The following is a 22,922-nucleotide window of genomic DNA, read 5'->3' on the forward strand; positions in this document are numbered from 1 at the left end:
TAAAGTGATTAAGTATTCCAGCTGGCATTCTGCTTATTACGCTTGTCAGGCTGGTTCCCAGTGCATGTTTTTAAGGCTGTACTGCCTTTGATTTCATCATTATGGTCTCAAGCCTTCTATTTAAGTCACCAAAATCTCTGGTTGCATTTGGCATGGAAGCCTCAGATCAAAGATATGTCCAATAAGTGCTAATAGAAGTGCAATTCATCCTTTTATTTTTAACCTTCTGTCATTGTCTTTTTCCTCTTGTTGTACTTTTCCTGCTGACTTATCAGCTTAAGGTTTTTTCGCCTGTCTTGGACTCGACCAGGTTGAAATATATATGAGCTCCGTGGTGCATCGCTTTTGTGCATTCAGTGTCAGGATTTGAGTGACTTTGACAAGGCTGGGTCATTGAACCATTAAAACCGCAGCTCTTGTGGGATGTTCCCAGTCTGCGTCGGTCAGGACCAACCGATAGTTGTGAAGGAAAACCGGTGAAGTAGCAACAGGGTCATAGATGGCCAAGGCTCATTGATGCTGGATTGTGTTGTCCGAACCAATAGAGAAGCTGTTGTGGCTCAAATTGCTGTAAAAGTTCCCATGGAAAGGTGTCAGAACACACTGTGCATTGCATGTGTTGTGTATGGGGCTGTGAGGCTGCAGACAGATCACGGCCCCCTCGTTGCATCGTGTGTGCTGCTAAAAACACCCACACTGGACATGTGAGCATCAGAACACGACCACAGAGCAATTAGAGACGCTGGACCGGTCTGATGCACACATCTTACTCTACATCACATGGGTGGCAGGGTCTGTGTGGCACACTGTTACACATTTTCATGGAAACAATACTTCTGTCACGATTTCCGTTCTGTTTCATGTCTTGTCTCATCATTTTATTTTATTTCATTTTTATTTTTAGGGTATCTTGCCCTTCCTCCCGTGTCAAGCGTCTGATCGTCTTCCCTGATTCCCAAGTGTTTCCACCTGTTCCCCTTGGTCCCTCATGTGTTCAAATAGTTTGCGTCTCCCTTTGTCCAGTGCCAGTATGTTGCGTTCTGTTTCGACCTACATAACTCGCCTCACGATCCACAGTCAAAGTCTTGCCTCGAGCCTGCAGTCGAGCGACTCTCCTGCAGAGCATATTTATTTGTAAATTATTCATAGTCATACTTTATGTATTTATTAAATCCACGGTAAGTGTTTCATAGCTTTGTTTTGTTTGTTTTTGGAGAGTCTTGATTTGTAACTTTCATAGTTCCTCCCCTAGCGGAGCGGTTTTGTGTTTTCGCTTTTTGAAAGATCTTGTGCGCCACCGTTAAAGGTGCGTTTTTCGTTTACAGTTAAAGTTTCACAGTGCCTGTTTATTCAAACCGCGTCCTTTGTTTAAATCCGCCTCATTAGGAGAGTGTGAGAGTTTATTTTGTAATCATTCATAGCTCTTTGTTTTCCTCCCAGTGTGGATAGTTTTTTTGTTTGTTAACTTTCATAGCTGCACTCATTCTCAGACATATTTACTGAGAAGAGTGTTTAGGATTTTCACAGCCCTGATCATTTGCTCTGTGAGGAGATCCTCAACCTGCCCTGCCTTGCCTTGCTTTGTTTATTTAATAATCTTTGCATCTGAACCGACCCTGCACTTGTACCCGTGACAATTTCCTGGAAGCAGTGGCCTCTTTAAGTGGAATAAAGCTCTTTGCCACACTGAATAATTGAATAAAGATGTGGTTCAAAGAACACGACAATGGCTTTGAGGTGTTGACTTGGCGTCCAAATTCTTTGGAATTTTGGTCCGATTGAGCATCCGTAGGATGTGCTGGACAAACAAGTTTGATCTGTGGAGGCCCAACCTCGTAACGTAGAAGAGGTTAAAGATTTGCTACTAGCTGCTTGGCACCAGATACCACAGCATTCCCTCCCAGGTTCAATAGACTCCATGCCTCAATGATTCAGAGCTGTTCTGGGAGTAAAAAGGGTTAGGGTTAGGGAAGTCCTCTGTTAGGGTTAGGGAAGTCCTCTGTTAGGGTTAGGGAAGTCCTCTGTTAGGGTTAGGCAAGTTCTCAACATGTTGCGGCTGATATGTCGAACTATGTAACGAAGGAGTTTTTTCACTTTATCCCTAATGATTGCTAAAATGTCACACTGCTCCTCTTACACATCGTGAATCTCCTTCCAAACGCTTAGAATACCCCCCAATAAAGGTGAAAATGTTGCTTTATTTCTAAGCTTGGATTAGAAAATATGTCTGATGAAACATGCCTGTAATTCATCATGTTTCCACGCCTGTGGAGAGGATTTTTACAGGATGTCAGTTTGACGACATAATCCTCATTATCACCATACCCACTCAGATGTCAACAGGATTCACACCTTGTTACACACATTAGTGCGTATGTGTGTGTTTTTGCCCGTGTGTGCTGGCATATGTGTGTTTGGTGTTGCTGATGTCAAAACAATACTTCAGTCTCCACTGGTCTAATAGCTCATCAATTAAGAGCTGGGTGCCAAAGCTGACAGGATGTCAGCCCACTTGCACAATCATACACACACACACAGTCAGTGTCGCGTTTACTTCACTTTAGTGTCTGTGTGTGTTTACATGCATGTAGGTCACAGCAAATTGACCAATATACACTGATAGCTCAATGCACTACAATTCATACCACTGTTGAAGTGATTTTTAGCTTTCATTTGGCCATTTGGAATTTTTAAATTCTCCCACTGATGCTCCTCAAGCTGTTGCATTGTTACAAGTACTCTAGAATAGCAACGAATAACTCTATATTTGTAATCGTCTAAAGTGATTTAGGAAAGGGAAGTATATTCCATTGCGTTATATTGTGTCGCATCACGACTTTTTTCATTTCAGAGTTTAGATTCATTAACAGTTTAATTCCCATGTCAATCACCCTTCACATCAGAAGCACTTTGTATCATATGACAGTGTTACCTGGTTAGTTTTAGGCCCTAAAAGTAATCGGTTAAGTTTGGGAATAAACACTGTCAGGTTTAGTGTTTGTGAAATATAATTTTTTTGGTGATGAAATACATAAATTCTGACTGATATTATAACGGCACACGACACCGTTTTGCTGGTTGTGATGCAGCAGTCACACAGTGGAGCATTTGATCCACCATATACTCTACACGGGAAGACAATGCTGTAATAACATCCGACAGAATCAGTGGACTGAGCCTCTACATGGACATAAAAACTGAAATTTAACTTTAGTTTTTGGGAGTAAAGAAAAAACCTAATTCATGCTCAAGCACCAAAGATATTCCCAAAAGACAGCTATCCTACAGTATGTGTGTAAGTGTGTTCTACTTACAGTTGTAAATAGGGAAACTTTGTTACTTTGAATGTGTGTGTGTGTAAAACTGCTTTTCTATTGATATGGTTCTCTAGTTGTGCAGTTGGATATTTCTGTACTCCGTCAAGGGCCGAGAATAATCAACTGACCTTTTAACTAATTTATGGAGATGCTTCAAATTCTGTTTGGTTTCTTTGGTATGTTCAATTGAAAAAGAAGAACTCAGACAGTACATGTAGCCGCAGTGTTCGACTATTTATGACATTCTTCTTTTTTTTTATGTGATTCTTTCGACCTGAATGTCTGAAAGCTGAAAATTAAGTTGGGTGAAGTGATTGGACGTTGGCTCCCGTCGATGAACTGGCGGCCGTGGCTCAGTGGTGAGAGTGGGTTGGCGGTTCGATTCCCACTCACTGCTCAAAAAGCTTGGTGAACTGACAGCAGCTGGAGGGGTGACAATCGTGCATGTGTGTGTTCAACAGGTGCCAACCTGGATGGGTTAAATACGAAGTAGTTTTGTGTATTTCGTGTGACAATGACTACATGACAATAAAATAATCTTAATCTTAATGAACAGATTAGATGAATGATGAGCAAAGACACCCTTGCTGTTTGGTAGCTCTTGCTGCTTTCTCAGCATTCCACTAACCGATTCAAAGAGATGTGCCGAGCCACCTGGGGCTGTAGGAGAGACACACTTGTCGTCCTTGTCAGACACTTGCTGCTCTGTTTTTGCGTTGTTATTCTAAGCCACCAAACAAAGGCTTTACGTCTCAATTTGAAGCTTTACTTTACCACTTTTTGTTCACCTGGGTAAAGCTTAATAGAGTCATGTATAAGAGACCACAAGTGTGTTTTAATTGTTTTGCAATGTGATCAAAAAATATCTCGATCTGAAGCCCTCATAGTCTCATGTATTTACATATTAATGCGCATACTGCAATCTAAGGTTTAATGGGATGTTATGGAAAAGGCCTCCTGTCTCATTGTGTCCCTCCATTGATTATTTCTAAATGTCAGTGAGGGCAGAAAAGGCCATTGAACAGGCGTCGTTAGCTAAAGTGTTCATCTGTGAGGAGGATGACAGAGCGATTGGTAATTGGTTGAAAACAAAGCACTGGTCTACATTTATTTAAATGCAAATCAACTTTTTAAAAGAGGGAAATGAAAGAGAGAATGCATTACTGCTCTCTGCTCCTAATACATGTGTGATGCGGGGTGCATTTATTTTCACGGCTATGTGAATGAAGAGTGGAATTTTTGTGATGATTACAGTGTCGGGGCCTCTCTAATAACAGTCCTCTTGACCGGTCTGTCAGCTGAAAGGTGAATTTGAACCACGGGAGCTTTCTTCAGACTCTTCCATTCATAATTAGTAGAGAAATTGGTTTGAAAAGTCCAGTCTGAGCAGGGCTGTTACTGGATAAAATGCGCAAAATTACTTTGTAACTTAGTTCAGCTTGAATAGAAAGCTAACTACGGTCCATTTCAAAGGCAGGAAAACCAGATTTTTTTAAAGTCTGCCAGTCGTACTGGCAGATATGGCATCTAGAACTTTGTACGGTTGGCAAGTGAAAGGTCTGGCACCCTCTGTGGTTTTTTTGGAGGCTCTCAGCTGGTTACATTTTAAACCATTCAATCCAGCAAATTACACATGATTAGATATAGTTAGCTTCCGCAGCTGTTTCCCACCATTTGTGCTTGTTGCTCTGCACCTGAAAAGTGTCGATGGAACTGTACGGTCCTTTTTTGAGAAAAATACTTCTGCTTTGTTCATAAGTCATGACCAGGGACAGTAAAACGGTGCACCTACTATTGATTTTAGAGTTTTACATTTCTGAACATATCATCAGATCCTCGCCAGGTCCGAAATTCGGGTGCTAAAACCTCATATGAAAAAATACACGTCACATATTACATAGTGTTATTACCTATTGAACAAAAATGAAACAAAAATGCAGCGTGTTAAGAACTAAGTCCACCGCCAGTGCTTATATAGGAAATTCAGGAGGTATGTAGCAGTCAGATGGTGCTAAACAGTTAATGATTAACTGATCATCAGTAAGTGTGAGCACCTCTGGAAAATCCAAAGTTTTATCAGTTTGCTGGTCTGGAGCATTCAGGTGTGTGTTAACACAATGCCAAGGAGGAAAGACATCAGCAGTGATTAGAGAAGCAACTGTTGCTGCCCATCAACCTGGGAACAATTTGGCAAGTCCATCATTCTACTGTCAGAAAGATTATTCATAAGTGGAAAAACAACAGGTGTCCCTGTTCACCTCTAATTTACCTCAAGGTCTGATTGTGCAAAAAATCCAAGAGCTACATCTCAGACTCTACATGCCTCAGTTAGCATGTTAAATGTTAAAGTCGCTGACAGTACAGACACAGTCCAAACACAGCATATCAGCACAAACACCTCATACCAGCTGTCAAGCATGGTGGTGGAGGGCTGATGATCTGGGCTTGTTTTGCAGCCACAGGACCTGGACACCTTGCAGTCATTGAGTCCACCATGGACTCCTCTGTATACCAAAGTATGCTTAGAGTCAGATGTGAGGCGATTCATCATTTGTTCATCAACAGGACAATGATCCCAAACACAGCAGCGAATCTACAACAGAATGTCTGAAAAAGAAAAGAATCAAGGTGATGCAACGGTCCAGTCAAAGTCCAGACTCTAACCTGATTGAAATGCTGTGGTGGGACTTGAGAGCTGTGGATGAACAAATGCTGCAGATCTCAATGAACCGAAACAATACTGTAAAGATGCATGGACCAAAGTTCCTCCACAATGATGTGAGAGATGTCAGAAAACGGCCACTTGAAGTTATTGGTGGCAAAGATGATCCTACAAATATAGAATCTTGTGCGAAATTATTATTTCACTCACAATGTCTGCATTTTGGCTTTGCTTTGATAAATAAACGATACCACGGTTGTAATATGTCATGTTTTTGGTCATCTGAGGTTGTATTTATCCCATTATAGGACGGGATTACTTCTTTCTTATTTTGTCCTGGTACATAAAACCTTCCGACACTGACATTTTAACTTGACAGTTAACCGATCTTGCTAACTTTTACAGATGAAGCTCTTAAATGCAGGGATGTAGTCAGTCTTATGTCTAAGCCGCTGTTCTCCCTGCTGCCAAGAAACAGGCTGACGCTCACACTGTGATTGCAGCTGTGGCCACACATTTGTCACAGCTGTCACTCATTTCCACTTGCATCATATGGCCCACTTTGCATTTTTGCATTGACTTGTAATGTTTGAGCCTTTGATAGCCTTTACCATCTTTTTTTCGTCTTCATCCTTAGAGCCAGTGGCGCTTTTTCCGAAGAGGATGTGGAAACTTTTGAAGCCCAACGTTGGCTAAACCTTTATCTTTCAAACGTTTCGGGATGCAAGCAGTTTATTGAAATGTGTTTTTATGCTCAAGCCTCTCCAAACTTTACATTCGGATCTGGTGCTTGTGTAAGAAAAAGGAAACCGTTTGAAAGCATGTTCATGGATGTCATGAATAATTCAAAGGAGGGTCATCAACGTATGTTTTTTTTAAAAGCCTGACTTTAAAGACTCTCTCTTTAACTCTTTTTGTGCTGTGATAAATTGGACTTTGGGATCATGTCAAGTTCAACTCGAAAGCTTTTTTTTTTTAAGGAACGGAAAATTCCGTATGCACGATTTTAATGGATCCTATTGAGAAATTGTCAGTGTATCAGAATGATGCATGTAGTCTTCCATGTGGGCTCTTCTTCCGCTGCAAATGAAATCTCTAAGGAGGAGAGTAATCTGTTTTCCTGGAAAACTCCTTAAACTTTTCCTGCTGAGGTTCAGCTGTGTTGCAAAAAGTTGGATCTCCGTGATCAAATAGGCTGGCTTTGGACAGTAGTCTGAGGCGGAGATAGCACAAGTTTTCACAAGGCATCAAGCGGAGTGTCACTGTGTGTGTTCCTGTGTGCCTGGAGTGTGTGTAAATACAGTGTGTGTTGTTGGGTTTTTAATAGAAACGGGGCAGTTGCAGCTTTGACTTTTTTCCCTTTCACTTTCTCGACTCCTGCTTTTCTCATCAAACTGTGTGACAAGTCCTCAGAGACAACTCTCCGGCTTTCACACAGAATACATCATATAAACATCAGATAGCTGGACTGCTTTCATATATGCTGCTGCTCCAGTGCATGGGGATCAGTGGGCTCCTCTCAGTTCAACAACGAGTGGGTGAAATCGCCAAGCTGGCAAGCGAAACAGCAAAGCACACTTAAATTCTCTTAGATGTGCAGTTATATATACATGTATTTTAACCCTGCCCCTTCCCCCCTTTTTTTTATCAGCTATTTGAAATACTGAATCAGGCTGCAAATGAAAATACATTCCCTTTTTAGCCAGAAAGGACGAAGGAATTGTGCATTTACTGCGAGCCTGAAGAATCAGATGAGAGGTGTGTGGAATTATTTTGTGCTACTAAAAAAGTTCAACTCAGCCAGGCTTTCCCACTGTGTCAGCTGGCTTGACCAAACCTGAAGTGCCACTCGGAGAGAACGAACAATGGCGGTAGGACCCCGTAAGTTAAGCAGGCTTTCCTCCTCAGACTCTGACCGCGTCAACGGGCGATGTGCACCGATTACCTGACAATAATCAGAAAAGCAGGTTATACAAATGGAGAGGTGTGGAGAATCGCAAGAGCAAGAAGCAGCAATGTTGTTTCGATCGAGACGAATGCGGTCAGAAAGTTGCTGCTATGCAGAGTACTAAAAACTCAAGATACACATTCAGCTGTGACGCAGACAAAATGCATTTTTGAGAAGTAAATTTAACCGATTTGATATTGATATATAAAAAAAAAAAAACCTCTACTGCCCTGTCACCATGGTAACATGCCACCAAGCCTCCGGTTTGTTTTACTTTAACGTCAAAGGCTCTTTGGCGGGATAAGTAAAGCCCAGCGGGTTTCATATGGGGCATTTTCCCTCTGCTGAGAATCATCCCAAGCGGTCAAAAGGGTTCATTTTTTAGTCCAAGTTGTCAGCTATTTAACAGATTAAAGCAGAGAATCTGTCATTTTTATTGTGAATACATTTCTGCAATTAGAGAGCCTTTTAAGACGAGGGTTTTAATGATGGATTTACTGTCAGTTTTTGACACTGTGACGTTCATTCAGCCCTCAGTGGAACACTTCCAACACATACAGTAGTTCTGCGTGACAACATTGAAACATTTTCACAGTTTGATTTCGCTGCCTGGGAAAGGATGAAGATTTTTTTTCTTTTTTTTTTTTTTTTTATTGGGTGCTTTCATCTGAAACTCTGAGTATAAAAGGCTCAGGTTATGTGCTGCCGGTGAGCTGGCCAGGTCAAGAGAGATACCCGACACTAACTCCGACTTAAAGCTCAACGTATCTCACTCATTTCTGGATCGAGTTGTCACACACATTCGTACACCTATCTTGGTATTTTGTTTCGATATAGTTGATGGCACTGAAATACAGCAGAAATACTACTCAGTATGGCATAACACTGCGTTGTTATGAATACTTTTTTTTTTTCAATTTTTACTCCAAAATCTGCTTTTTTTCCCCCGTTTGTATTTATGACAAAACAGAAATATTGATGAATCCTATTGTAAGTAATCAACAACATGTATGAAATTGCTTTTAAAACCCGTTATTATGCTATCTAAAGCACAAGGAATTTAAGAATGCCAGCGTCTACGATTTCCCAGTGATCGCTGCGTGTCGAACAGTAGGCGTCACTTGATAAATGACGCTCTGTCACACACAGTCCAGGCTTACAAAGCGATGTCACCATGTGACACGTTTGCATAATGCCTGCGTAGTGCCTGGTTTTGCACGACTGCCTTGCTTTTCACATTCTTTGACCAATCAGAGCAGGCTAGCTCTTTATGGAGAATTAAAGAAGCATGAGCTATAACAGAAAGTTTCTGGCAGAAAGTAAGAAAATGTACTGTAATGGTGTGAATTTTATTCTCTTTTTTCTTTCACATTAAATCATATGCACTGCACCTATTCCACCCAGAATAAATTCAGATCACGTCAAGGACAACGATGTGAGCCCTTGAAACTAAATAAACATGGCAGTTTGGCGTCAAGGAGTTCTGTCAAGAAAATAAATTTTAAAAAATCCTACAAGCTAGTTAAGTGCTCACAGATCAAAAAAGATCAAATAGTGCACTGCTAGTTCACAAGGATGATTTTTTCGTTTCGTTTCTTATTTTTCAGTCACTTACAATGAACCCTCAGTTTAGTTCCTGTGGTTCCAGAATGGCAAAAACTGTGAGCAAATCTCAACTTTTTACCAAGTCTCATCAGGCTTATTCTTATTGGCTATTGTGTAAAGAAATTATGGCCTGGACATCGGTTAAAAATATTGCCCAAGTAAGCAGCAGTCTATTAAATTTTATGTTGTTTTAAGATCCCAGAGTACCCTTTAACTCCTTCAGGGTCCTGCCTCACATCCCTCTTCCTCGCTGTACCGGTGACAGACTTTTTGCTTCTTATTTGGTACACCAACCGTTACACACGCTTGGATGGTGTTCTGCCACCTTCACCTGCACATTTTGTGTCAAAGTAAACCCATTAAACCTGTCTGATCTAAACGAACAGTTACAGACAACAGAAGAAGAAGAAGAAGAGAGAGAGAGGTGACTTTTTTTTGCTGATGAGCCCACTGAGACTGCTGCTGCTGCTGGATGAGTCTTAATGGTGAGCCAGGACCTACTGATGAGATTGTATCATGGGTTGTCACCAAAGGTCACTGTAGGTTAATGACGTTCTCTGAGATGCTGCGTGAACTGATGTGTGATGTCGCGCACACGCAGCCTCTCTTTCAGCTTAACACACACTTACTCACTTGCCCTCACACATATCAGCACACAGGACTGTTATCACAGCAGCGGGAAGCATTCTGGAGATTTTCAGATCACAGATCAATCCAACAAATATAATTTGCCTGGTAGCACCTCAATATGGAAACAATGGACGACGGTTTCAGAATTAGATCAAATATATTACTGTGAAAGTCATTTACAGTAGATCATCCGCATTGTTTAAGTAGTTTGCGATTTCAGGAAAACTTGCCTGCTTTGTAAAGGTGCTTTCTTCTGGTGAAACAACTGTCTAATTGCACATGACTCTATGTGACTGAGACGATGAATACACACTCAGCAGCCATTTGTGCCTGTTGTTCATGCTACAGTCTGTGTTTTCAGCCTAACAGTGACACACGATGTCTAAATGCCACGCACCAGCTCTCTCTATTTTATTCTGTATACTATTTTTTTCTGAATATAAAAGATGGAAAGAAAGGAGGAGGAAGCTGATGTGAAGTGAACACCCAGTTCCTACACGAAATGTGGACATGTGACAGCGGGCACCCACGGATCAAGTCATTACACCTGAAGCATGCGATGTGTGCGGTGAACGGATTAAAAGAGGAAGCAGATGAAATCATCACATTTGTGAGGACTAACAAGGACACATGAAACAAAGTTTAACTCGGCGTCCCCATCGTGTTTGCCAGCTGTCCTGTTTTCCGCTACGTTAAGTTTGGCTGCAGTTTCTTTTCTTGATTATGCCATCTCACTCCACCGTCCTCTCCCAAAGTGGTCTAATGGCACCCAGTTACAGACTGAGCACTTTCAGCTGCTCAGCTGATGCCCTCAACTTCACATGCATACCTAATTTCCACAATTGTTTGGAGCTTTTCTAGAATGCAGTAGAACATTAAAACTGTACTTGTTAATTCATGACAAAGTTCACCATGTTTAGAAACGATTTGTTGTCCGTGGTTGTTGTTGACTGATGCTCTCTTCTATGATGCTCGATAGATTTTCAACAGGAGACACATGTCCACTGTCCTCCTGTCCATCCGGGATGAGCTCATGTCCAGAGAACTTAGCGTGTTTTTGCACAGCGTTGATTTACAGCTTCCTCCTGGTGTAATTCAGTTTCAGGTTGCATTGCTGGACTCAACTCACTTGCAGAGGTGACAACCAACCACGGCCCAAGACCTACCGAACCTTTTCACAGTATTCTTCTCCGTAGATGTTTCAAGACTAACATTTTTGCTATTTAGCAGTGGTCATTTTTTTAACTCACTGACGATTGGTTGAGGCACAAATGGTGAGCCTTTCCTTTTATGCCCAATCCTGGCACCCTCACCCGTCACCAGTTGATCTGCTTATTGTAGAATGTTCCAGAACAGTGTTACTTATAACTCTTTGAACTTTTCTTTTTGTTTTTCCTTTCAGTTTGCCATAAAATATGAAATTCCTTGGTCAGTGAAGACACAGAAAATCAGATGTTTGGACTTGTTGTTTCTGTTTTTGTTCGGTTCAAACGTCACTCGGCCCTAGATTGTTGCTCACCAAAGTATTCATGATTGTAAACGGGAAAAACACGGAAGCACATTCAGTTCCATTTGTGCCTTTTGTTCAAGCCACAGTCTGTGCAGATAGAACGAAGCTCTCTCATCGTTCTAGCTGCTTTTTACCCAGCTGAGACAAACACTGCAGGACTGTGTGCTGCAGAGACAAAGGGGAGGAAATATGGATTCAAGTGGACTTTTTTTTTCTTTCAGCCTTCTCTTTTAGACATTACTCACCTAATGGTTTACTAATGAATATGTGGGCTCTGTGTTTATCAAATTGGTCATGTTTTTAAAAACCCACTCAATTAAGCCCCCATCTTTCTGCAGTGCTGATTCATTGCGCAGTCTGGTATGCATTTATTTATCTCTGAAATTGAATTAGGGGTCAATTTTTAATGGGTTTTATGTTCAAGTTTTTTAATCATTGTTTTGAAATCAGTGGAATGTACTGAAAGCCTGTTGTAACTGATCATCCACCAGATTGATTGGTTTTTCCTTTTACAAGCGAATCAAACAAACTTTTGAAACAACCTAAGGCAAGCAAAGAAAACAAATCTCACCAGCCGGTCTGGCTGTCTCCTCTAAGTAATTTTTCGCCGCCCTTCCATTTTCAGAGTCATCAGCATGTTCAAACATTGGCTGTGTTCAGAAACACTAATGATTAGCAGCAAGTTCTTAATCGCCCTCATTTGCCCATGATTGTGGCCTGTCTCAGTCACAGTTTTTCAAGTTAACTGCAACTCAGTCACTTATTAATTCCCTAAAAACTCATTTGTGTTCCTCAAAAGATACATTAGGAAGTTTTTGCCAGAGAAAGACATCTAATTGTATATTAGAGGCGGGACCCTTAAGCCGAGACTGACGGCCAGCATTGGCTTAAAAATAAATTTATTTGCATGGTTGCAAAATAATGAAAGGCAATCGCTTCTCTCAGAGGAGTGATGATGATTCACTTGGATGATCACACCCTCAGCCTAAAGGTTGCAATCCAAAATGTCCCAAACTCAGCTAAATAAAGAGGAATAAACTATAAGTATCCAAAAACTCATCCGCCCAACCACAAAGTACGATTGAGAGGGGTTACATAACTGAGTCCTCTTTTTTTAATCCGTAATCTGTTTATTAAAACTTTGATTTTGAATTTTTACTTTTGTGAAAAATTCCAGTTGAATGAATTCTGCAGAAGAGATGTGAGAACATCCCTCTTCATCTTTGATATGATTCAGTGAAAAAGAAATGTCTGATAGTTGGTAGGTAGCGCAGGCTGAGTGGGAGCTCACAGCAGGCTGAATTCATCTTTTCTTTATGAGTTCAGTCAGGAAAGTTCTCACTTATTTCCCATACATTTCTGACCATTGGATATTTGACTAACCATACTGCGAAGGTACAAATCTGGCAGCTGATTTATGCGAGGTTATACCGAGGGCTTTTGCCATCACTGCGGTGCAGAGGGGAACCGAACACACTGACAGTTACGGTGAAATCAGATGTTTGGGTTAATCAGCTGTGCTCCTTCCAACAGATGGAGGTAGTGTGAAGGCCAGCAGGATAAGATGCGGTGAACATAAGCAACGAGTGCAATGTTAGCAAAGGCTGACACACGAACAAGGAATGATTATTAAAGAAATCCTTGACTTTACTCTCACAGCGAGAGGCAGAGAGAGACTGGTGAGCCCGATAGATGAACAGCAGGAGAGAAACTGATGAAGCACAGGTGGGAATGCTTGATTGAAGAGGAGTCTGCAGAGATGCAGGAGGTGCCAGATCTTCACTCGCACACATACAAAGCCATCGGAGGCATAGTTAATAAAGGAAAGGAAAGGAAAAGGGAAAAAAAGAGACACACATTACTGTGTAAAAAGTTTAATTTGGGTGAACAAGCAAAGTAGGCCCACCAATGATGACTGTATTTTTAGCATTTAGGTACTTTTATGGGATCTTCTGGGCAGATTTTTCATTAAAAGACCCAGACACTAATACCTTTGTACAGAAACTTCAATGTAATATTTTTCAGACTTGAAGATAACATATTATGCCCTTTCTGAAGAAGGCTATACAATTTCCTGTGGTCTCATTGAAATGTATGAGGCAGGCTTTTGGTAAAAATATCTGTAGGTTTAAGCTTCGTGGTCCCTCTCTCACCACTACCGGTACGGTACCGTTCATCAGAGCTAGTGTATCTGTTGTGCAATTTAACGCAGTCAACTTAAACACGATGGCATAACAATAATGTTAATCTTTCAAAAAGTAACAGCAATAACTCCTTAGAAGTTGGTGTACGTCATCTTTATTACCTAAGCTGTTAGCATTAGCTACTGCTAAATGATAAAATCTTTCAGCTGAAAGCTAAAAATAGATAAATATAGCATGAAGAAGTTTTTCTCAGATACTTCCATTTCCCACATCTGAAGTTCAGGCACAGAGTTGGAACTAGTTCTCGGTTTCTTCAGTCCAGCGTTAAAACGATGAAAAGTAGTTGCTGCTCAGACAGTCTTTAGCTAACTCTTGCTGGAACATTACCCTCAAATATACTTTATCCACTGGTGGTAGATGTTAATGCATGCTCCTCAGTACCGCCGACAGCAGAACTTTTCCACGAGAAGCTGTTTAACGGGGTGGATGTGAGAGGGCAGGGCTCAGCGGACAAGGCTTAGCAGAGGAGGTGAAGTAGAATCGAGGAGTGACATAAATTGGAAATGAAAATCAGACAGGCTTGTTTAGTGAGGATCTTTCAAACAAAGCAGGCTGTAAAACAAGTTCCAGGGTTGTTTTTCATTTGTTGGTAAGTTTAGACACCCAAACATCTTCTTTCAAGGACTAAAAAAAGGGATTTTCCCATAATGTGTCCCTTTAACTGGGAACCAAAAGCTGAGATAAGTTAGAAATCACTAATATAAACCTGGCTAAGGTCCAGTTGTCTTTCGATTTTCTCATAGAAAAATGGAAAAACACACTCCCTGTCTGTCAAAAATTGAAAGCAATGCGATAACTTATCCTCTAAAATGCTCCCTAAAGCTTACTGGCTTGATATGAGTCGAAGCCCTTAAGCCCGAGGCTATTATGTTAAAGGGCTATTATTTCAGTCATCTCCTGACTGAAAGGAAACAGCCTCACATTCTGTTTGCTATTCTTTCACATCTGAAAAGCAAAGTGCTTGGGAGAATCGAACGGTGGCACCTTTATTTCCACCTAATTTAAACTAAATCAGGGAGTGGAAAAGCACCCCATAGCAATGAGTCAGTGATAGTGAAGTTATTGAACCTGTTTTTAAAATTCTCAACTCGAGGTCCACAGACGTTGTTGCAGCACAACAAATAGTCGATCCAGTTTCATCACACGCAGGTTGCATCCTTTACAAACACGCTGCTTTAAAACCTGTCAGTCTTGATGCAACAACAATGTCTTTTGGAGATTTTTCTTTGACGCTGAATCATAAGATTCAGTGTCTTGCAGGCAAATCGGCTCAACTTTCCTGCCAAGACACTCCACGTCCTCAAGGCTGGAAATATAGATTGGCAAAGCGAGAATAAACATTGGTAAAGTGAGAGTTTCCTCTTGAAGCACGTGCACATACTGATGGAGAGTAGATGAGTGCACAAATTGGTGCGTAAATACACACACACACACTCTCACTTTGTTTATGGGGAGTCTCTTTCTCATGCTCAGTGTTCCATTCAGAACCCTGTATCTGCTTGTTGGAGACTCCAGTTTCCCAGTCAATGCTTTATGAGTTTGTACAACCTCTGTGGAGCAAATTCCTCACGCATTCCCATTGGTCGCATTGGTCTTTTGGGCCACCCTCCTTTGCCATATAAAAATCTACCAATGACCACCTGAATAAGAATGGGTCTGCAGTTCCTCATCTGACCATTGTTGAATAATTATTTTCCAGTTTGTGGGCATTTAAAGAAATGAGTTCTTCAAAGTGTGTATTATATGATAAGCCATTTTTAATTAGACTTTTGTAATACCGTAACCAAGTCAACACACTGCTAAGTCTGTTCTTAAGCGATGGCCTGTGGGGTTGCAGCTAATCTGGCTAAACAGCATGCAATACACTTTTGTCACATGCTGTTCTTTTAGAAGAACACACATTTGCAAAGATCTATAAATCAGTCTATTAGACTTTGTTCTGAACACCTGACTGGACTGGAACTATCCTCACTCAGTCTCTGGGCTCTTTTCTGTGAATAGGCTGTAACGCTTCAATCTGCTGTGTGTCAAATGGATTTGATAGAAACTGTCTTTCTCTATCATCGTCAGGGTGTCGGCGTTGACCCCCACATCGCTTTGGCGCTTCCCCCTGACTCCAAGCTGGCCAAAGAGAAAGAGGAGGCGCCCTCGTTCCAGCCCGCGGACTCCGATGAGATGACCATCAGGATAGGTAGAGCTGGACCTCTTTCAGGCAAGCCTTCCCTTCATATACCCACACCAGCTATTTAGTGCTTGAATTCAGAAAACAGATAGTTTCCCACTTCTTTTGTTTTTGGCCCTACAAGCAAAATGAATGATTTTGTACTGACACTGCATTAGCTGGCACTGAGACTTCTGTAACTTCTCTGATGGCTACTTTTCATCTATCTTTTTTCTCCCATCTACCTCATCTATCCTGCTGCTCACCTCCTTGGGTGTTTTCCTGACTGTCTCTTGGGAAATTATCTGGGTTTGTTACTCTAATCACTTCACAAGCCGCTGTCTGACACAGTATAGAAAATAACCAGCGTACTTAATGTAGAGCTCCACGCTATTAATGCAGTCACACTTTGGCTGGATTAAAACACAAATTACATTCCTTAGTGTCCATGACGACGGAGCGGTCTCGATTGTTGTGAAGGTAATAAACGCATCCCTTAACAAATCAAAGTAAGATTCTGGCATAGTGAGCAATTCCTCTCTTATTGTATAACCGACTCCACAAGTTTAACAAGGGGAAAAACGTCGGCAGAAATGAACGCAGGCTGATAAACAAGAGCTGCAGGAGCTCTTTTTGATTTCAAACCACTCTGGGCCAGCAGATGAGAGGGGTCATGAAGGAGGCTCCAGGTCTGATGTGCTTATTTAACCTCTCTGTTGTCATGAATGTCTGATAAAGAAGACGTCGGCGCCCATGAGCATTATTAGCCGAGGATGTTATTCATGAATAGCGATGGCCAGGTGGCAACGGGAGGAAAACAAGTCCTCTTTCATCATAATTACTCTCAAAGGAGTTGTTGCTACGTTTCAGCGACTTTTAATGAGGTTATGCAAAGGCGCACCGAGTCGGCCGCCAGCTCAGTACACCTCCTTCAGAACGGGTTTGGATTTAGGCTAAAAAAAAGATTTTTGAAAAAACATGATTTGCGTCCAGGTCGAAGCACACTGAGACCACCTGAGAAGGAGGGCAGTTATTTAGTCAGATTTTTTAATTAACAGTTTCTTTACCAGCTCCAATAACCCCCGAAAATTGTGAAGCGCAAGTCAATTGAAAATTGAGAAATGCCTGTCATAGAAGATTAAAATTAATTGTCGTTACACAATGTATATTTGCATAATGAGTCAGTCGCTGAGACGAAAAACAGCTCAATAAAAACATCATGATGGTAAATTGGTTGGAGAAGTTTGGAAACTTAACCCAACTGAACAAAAACAATACGGGGGGGGGCTTCGTAGCCTGTCAGAGGTGTCCAGGTGAGACCTGCCTGTTGAGTCATGTGACTGGTTCAGTTCCTTTAGGGCATTTTTTCTTTTAACATCAGTGACAAATTTACTTCTGAATTCTATCGCAAAAAATTACATGGCTGACATTCCAGCATGAACCGTGCACCGTCAGAGAGACCCCCAACGTCGGGCAGGGCAGAACCGGTCAGTCTGAATTTTCTGTTTTTACAGTCCTGGCTGGCTGGAAAAAGTAGCTTTCACACCAAAATCTGTGTTGAAACAGTTTCAGCCTGCATTCAGGATAGGTCCAATGAACTACAACTTCTTTCCAGGAGACGAATCTCTCACTATGACAACGTGAAGGGACGGCTTTACATTACGTTTGTCTTTCTTTTACCAGGCTGCGTAACACAGGGAGGTCCAGGGTCAGAGCAGGAGGTGCACTGGCCCGTGCTGAAATCTGATTGGCCCCTGAGTAAAAGTTACTGAGGCACTTGAAGCCCGAACTACAACTACAGTGATGCTGTGTTTAAATGCTGTGGGAATTAACAAATTGGAAAAAGAGGCTCCCCTTTGGCTCTGGTTTTGTCTAACGTGGCTCCATATGGCCCCTGACTTAGATCCACCATTGCTGTGGACATCGGCAGCACAGCAGGACTGAGAGCGAGCTGCTAGCTGTCTTACTGTCAGGTAAAATTGATTAATCTCGTCTATTTTTATCAGCGAGTTGGTGCTGTCAGTTTCAGAGCCTCCATGTGAGATGTTATGTTGTATGTTGTATGTCTGTAGCAGAAAAGCCCTGACTGCATCCCTCTAGCATGCACACAACAACTTTACTTGTGAACCGACTGCCTTTTTTTTCTTTCCTATGCCACTTACTCCACTAGCAGTGATGTTTGGCAGGACGGGGCCAACCACGATCTGCTGGTCTGTGTCACCATTTCCTGATCAGACGCTGGTTAGTGTATATTTTTCTCTAGTAATCATAAGAGCTAACCAGTGGCACTACCATGGTGTCTAAGTCTAATTCTGAAGAGTCTAAACGGTTACATTGTTGAAAAGTAGGAATAAAGATGCATTGGACAAAGGAGGTAACATATTTTTTTAGAATGTCAGCTCAGCCTGAAATAGCATTTTACCATATAAAGCAGTATGTACCCACATGGAAACTGGATGCTCACTAAGGGATCCAGTCCTGCACCTTTAAACTTTAGCTTCTACAAAAAGTTTATTTATTTTTTTGCTTGTAAAACAAAAAGCAAGATGATTCGAACACTGCGGGATACTCAAAGCGTTGCTTTCCATCAAACCTCATCGGACTTGCATGCCAGCAGAACTAACAATCTCTGTCAACAAACATCTCCCCTGGAGTATCCCATCAGTGGTTAATTAACAATAGAAAATTAAGGGGAAAATGTCACTGCCAGCAGGCATTGATTGTTTATTTAAAAGACGCCACTCTGAAGCTGTATGTTTTCTTTCTCATCTATTCTCTGAAGACGATGGACATATACGGTTGGAAATCGTGTGTGCTTTTCTTAAAGGTTCCCTTCTCGTTAATCATACGATGTAGCAGAGTTTTCTCACGGCACATGCGTTGACCTGTCGCAGCTGAAGAAGCACGAATGGAACTAATCTCATTAGTTCCAATCAGGTGTCCAGTAAAACACCATTCCCAGAGGCAGACACCTCTGAAAGTTCCGCCGAAATGGAATGCAGCCGTTATTAATGTAATTAATTATACACCTTCATTTGCTGCCGACATGCTGAACTGCCTGTTAGAAGGAGGCTTCTTGCTAAATTAATCTGCGCAGACACACTGAAGCTGGCTGGCAACCTAAAACTTGTTAATTAATCCAAACAGCTGAAAGATTTTTTTCTTTTTTGTGGCCGTAAATGCACTTCTAACTGAGTCATTTTTTATCTGACTCACTTACTGTCATCTGCTTCGTTATTGTCATGTTGACCTCACATTTAAGCTGAGATTTCATCGTGACGGTACTATTTATTTATGTTTTCCAGTTTTAAACCTGAAAGAGAGATTGACTTGCCGCTCACATCAGTCCTAATGGCAGGAACAGCTGCTGATTGTTGTAGTTAACAGAGGTGCTTTGAAAAGTTTTGAGTTATTTCCCCGAGCAAGTCGCAGTCACAGGCGGTCGTCTGGCAAATAGGCCAAAAGAGAGGGAGAAGTCTTTGAAAGTTGGAAAGCTTGAAGACAAAAGGAGAAAAATGATAACAGGAATCGGATTTATGAGCATGTGTAAACTACAACTTAGGGTTTTCACACTCCTCTAAAACCATTTATTTTTCGAGCGAGCTATTATTCCTGTGCTGTCAGGCGTGGCGATGAATTCCAGCTTGATTTTGACATGTTCGACAGCTCCTCAGATTCATTCAATGTATTTTCAGACGAGCTGGTAAAGATTACAGATCTGTTACAAGTTCATTGCATCCCTGTGGGTTGCCCGAGGGCAACCAAAGCCCACACAGTAAGCAAAATAGAGCGCATGAAGTTTTATTCCCATTCTTTGTTTGGGGATCACGTTGTGTTGGAAGTCACTGCACGTTTGACCAAGCTGTCCATAATTCAGCGTTTTCAGTTCTGCCATAACTGACTGACGTTTCCTGCTGCCTCAGTAGTCATTTATTCAGCAGTTTCATACATCAAAAAGACTGAGTGATTCATTTCAGGAATGCTAAATGATCAAACTGGTGCTGAATACAGTGTTCTCCAGTGACTCCGGCAGAACAGCTGGAAGTTAACTGACTGTAGTTAGTCCTAATACAGTCATGCGAAAAAGAAAGTACTCTCTCTTTTGATTCCGTATGAGGGCAACAGAATGTCATGTGTTCCTTACCAGATTTTAAGATTATTACATTCTAGATTATTACATCAACAACACATGACATATTACACAGTTTCATTAATTTAACTAAAACTATGCCAAACTGCTTCCACAGGAGGTAAGAGTAAGAAGCAGCCAGATGCTACCGATCAAATGCACTTGATTAGTAGATCATCAGTAAGTGTGAGCACCTCTATAAAAGCATAACAGAGAGATTTTGACTGTTTACTTGTCTGGAGCATTCAGGTGTGTGTGCCAAGGAGGAAAGACATCAGCAGTGCTTACAGAAGCAATTGCTGCTGCCCATCAATATAGGAAAAGTTTGGAGTCCATGATTCTACAGCAAGAAAGATTATCCACAAGTGGAAAACAGTTGAGACGTCAATCTTCTCAGGAGTGGAGGTCCCCTCAAGCTGATCCCAAGGTCAGACCATGCGATGCTCAGAGAAACTGCAAACAAACCCAAGAGCTACATCTCAGACTCTACAGGCCTCAGTTAGCATGTTAAATGTTAAAGTTCACGACAGTTCAATTGAAGGCCGAGGCCCCAAAATTGTATTAAGCGGGTATAGAAAATGGATGGATGGATGGAAGTATGGCTTGTTTGGAAGGGTTGCAGGAGAAAGCCTTTCCTTTCTAAACAGAACATGGCAGCACAGCTTAGGTTTGTGAAGTTGCATCAGAAAAGACTTCTGGAACAATGTCCTTTGGACAGGCGAGACTACAGTGAGATGTTTGGTGATAATAAACAGGCCAACACAGCATATCAGCACAAATACCTCATACCAACCGTTAAGCCCGGTGGTGGAGGGCTGATGATCTGGGCTTGTTCTGCAGACACAGGACCTGGACACCTTGCAATAATTGCATCCATCATGAACTCCTCTGTGTACCAAAGTATTCTAGAGTCAGATATGGGGCCATCTGTCCGACAGCTTCAGTTTGGCTGAAATATCCCCAACCACCTTTCACATAGTGGAGAAATACTTACAAAATATATCTGCTATGGTGAACTGGACGTTTTACAAGAATAACCTGAAACTCGCCAAAAATATGATGGTGTTAAATGCTGCAAGCTGTGGAAGTGCCTCCAGGTCAGCTTATTGTGATAGGGAGTGGGCTGGTTAGCTTGATTAATGTTTTCAACTCATATTAGAGCAAATCAGTATGTATTATTAAACCCCAGGTTCCAATTTAATTCAATTTAGATTCTGTTCCATTAACCAAAAAACCAAAGGCTCACGTTGCCACTTAAAACTAAGGAAGATCATCACCTCCACTGAAAAAGGTGTATCATTATTGAATTTTATGAATTTATGTGGGGTCAAACAAAGAGAGATTACTGTGCTTCAGGAAAATGTCAAATTTGTTTTCAGATGCAGTTCTGTTTGACCCCTTTCTTTCACTGGTTTGTTCCTAGATTTTTAGTTTTTGTGATAGTAAAGGGAAACATCTGGACATTTGTTGCACACCAAGCCTTTCTATTTATTTTAGCTTTTTTTGTTGTGGATGTTTTCATTATGAGGAAAGCTGCTGCCATTAAGCTGCAAGAAAAAGTTAATACTGGGTCCATCGGATCAGGTTCCTCTTGCTCAGAGAACAGCTGTGGAATTGTCCCAGTAATTTCCAGGTGTATTTCACTTTTTCTGCGGTTCATTTCGATACTCTGCTGGCGATACTGAAGCGACGCATTAAAATGACGACCACCAGTTTCCGTGCTCGGTTCATTTAAGCCTGTATTCTTTATGTTGTTTGTCACGAAGTGCTAGGAGCTGGAAAATTAAGCACTGGATGAGAAACACAGACTCGGTGTGCAAAGGCCTTTAGTATCAGAATTGCTCCAACACCATCCACGCAGGCTGAAAAAACGCCGGTCTGCTGTGCTTCATAAAAAGCTATAATTGGACCATTTTCGTCACTGTAAGGGGTTTGTCGAATTGTCAGTTGCATCTCACTTAGATGGGATGACTCGCCGTCAGTTCTAACGCAATATACTGCGATCCTGACATATGTTCACTGCGAAAACTGATTCTGATTCATGTGTGAAAACAGTATTTCAGTCACGGCTCATCAGTGTTGGTGTCGCAGCCCCCGTCTTCCTATGCGGTACGACCACAGTCACAGAGGAGAGGCTGATGAGAGAAGTTCAAACCCGAAAACTGAATTACCTCGCCCTGCTGGAGAGAAGAAGTTTATGAGATGAAAGAAATTACACCACGCTGAGCTCAGCTGACCACTTAGTACTGTAATAGTCCAGGATTGGACTTTCTATTTGTGTGAGGCTCGGTCTTGATGTTCAAGGCCTGTGTTGAAAATATTATATGTTCTTTAACCTACCGAGACCTGAAGGGTCAGTTGAACACGGACGCAGGTGTGCTCATGTGTTTCATGGAGTCTTTATGGGTTAATGGGTGTCGGTGGTTTATGTCTTCATCTGTGGTTGAGCTTGAATTGGGTTATGAGAGGAAGAGTCCTCAGACCGATGGTGCTGAATGGTAAAATATCCCTTTGGACCGTGTGTTTGGCCAGTCTGGGGTTAAAGATTCAAATTATAAATTAATTTCAGTATAAGTACTTGAAATGCACTTGACACCAAACCGGAAGTTCAAATTAGTGCAGGAATGTAACAGTGGTGCATAAGAATGGGATGGTATTCATATTATGCTTGGCATATTACACAGTTGTATTAGCATATAGTAACATAGTAAGTTTGAGTAAAATGTTTGGATGTGTTTAAAACAAAGATATAGATG

General features: G+C 41.5%; 1 protein-coding gene across 1 annotated transcript in view; it reads left to right on the forward strand.

Annotated features, from left to right (window-relative positions):
- The window catches only part of LOC140278227 (zinc transporter ZIP11-like), a 139,957-nt gene that overhangs the window by 62,235 nt on the left and 54,800 nt on the right, over positions 1–22,922 (forward strand). Inside the window, exon 5 of the mRNA XM_072373181.1 lies at positions 15,947–16,067. Coding sequence (XP_072229282.1) covers positions 15,947–16,067 — 121 coding nt within the window. The remainder of the gene's footprint in view (positions 1–15,946; positions 16,068–22,922) is intronic.

Source organism: Leuresthes tenuis, unplaced genomic scaffold (genome assembly GCF_036924035.1).
Source record: "Leuresthes tenuis unplaced genomic scaffold, fLeuTen1.0.hap1 SCAF_20, whole genome shotgun sequence".
Classification (NCBI taxonomy): Eukaryota; Metazoa; Chordata; class Actinopteri; order Atheriniformes; family Atherinopsidae; genus Leuresthes; species Leuresthes tenuis.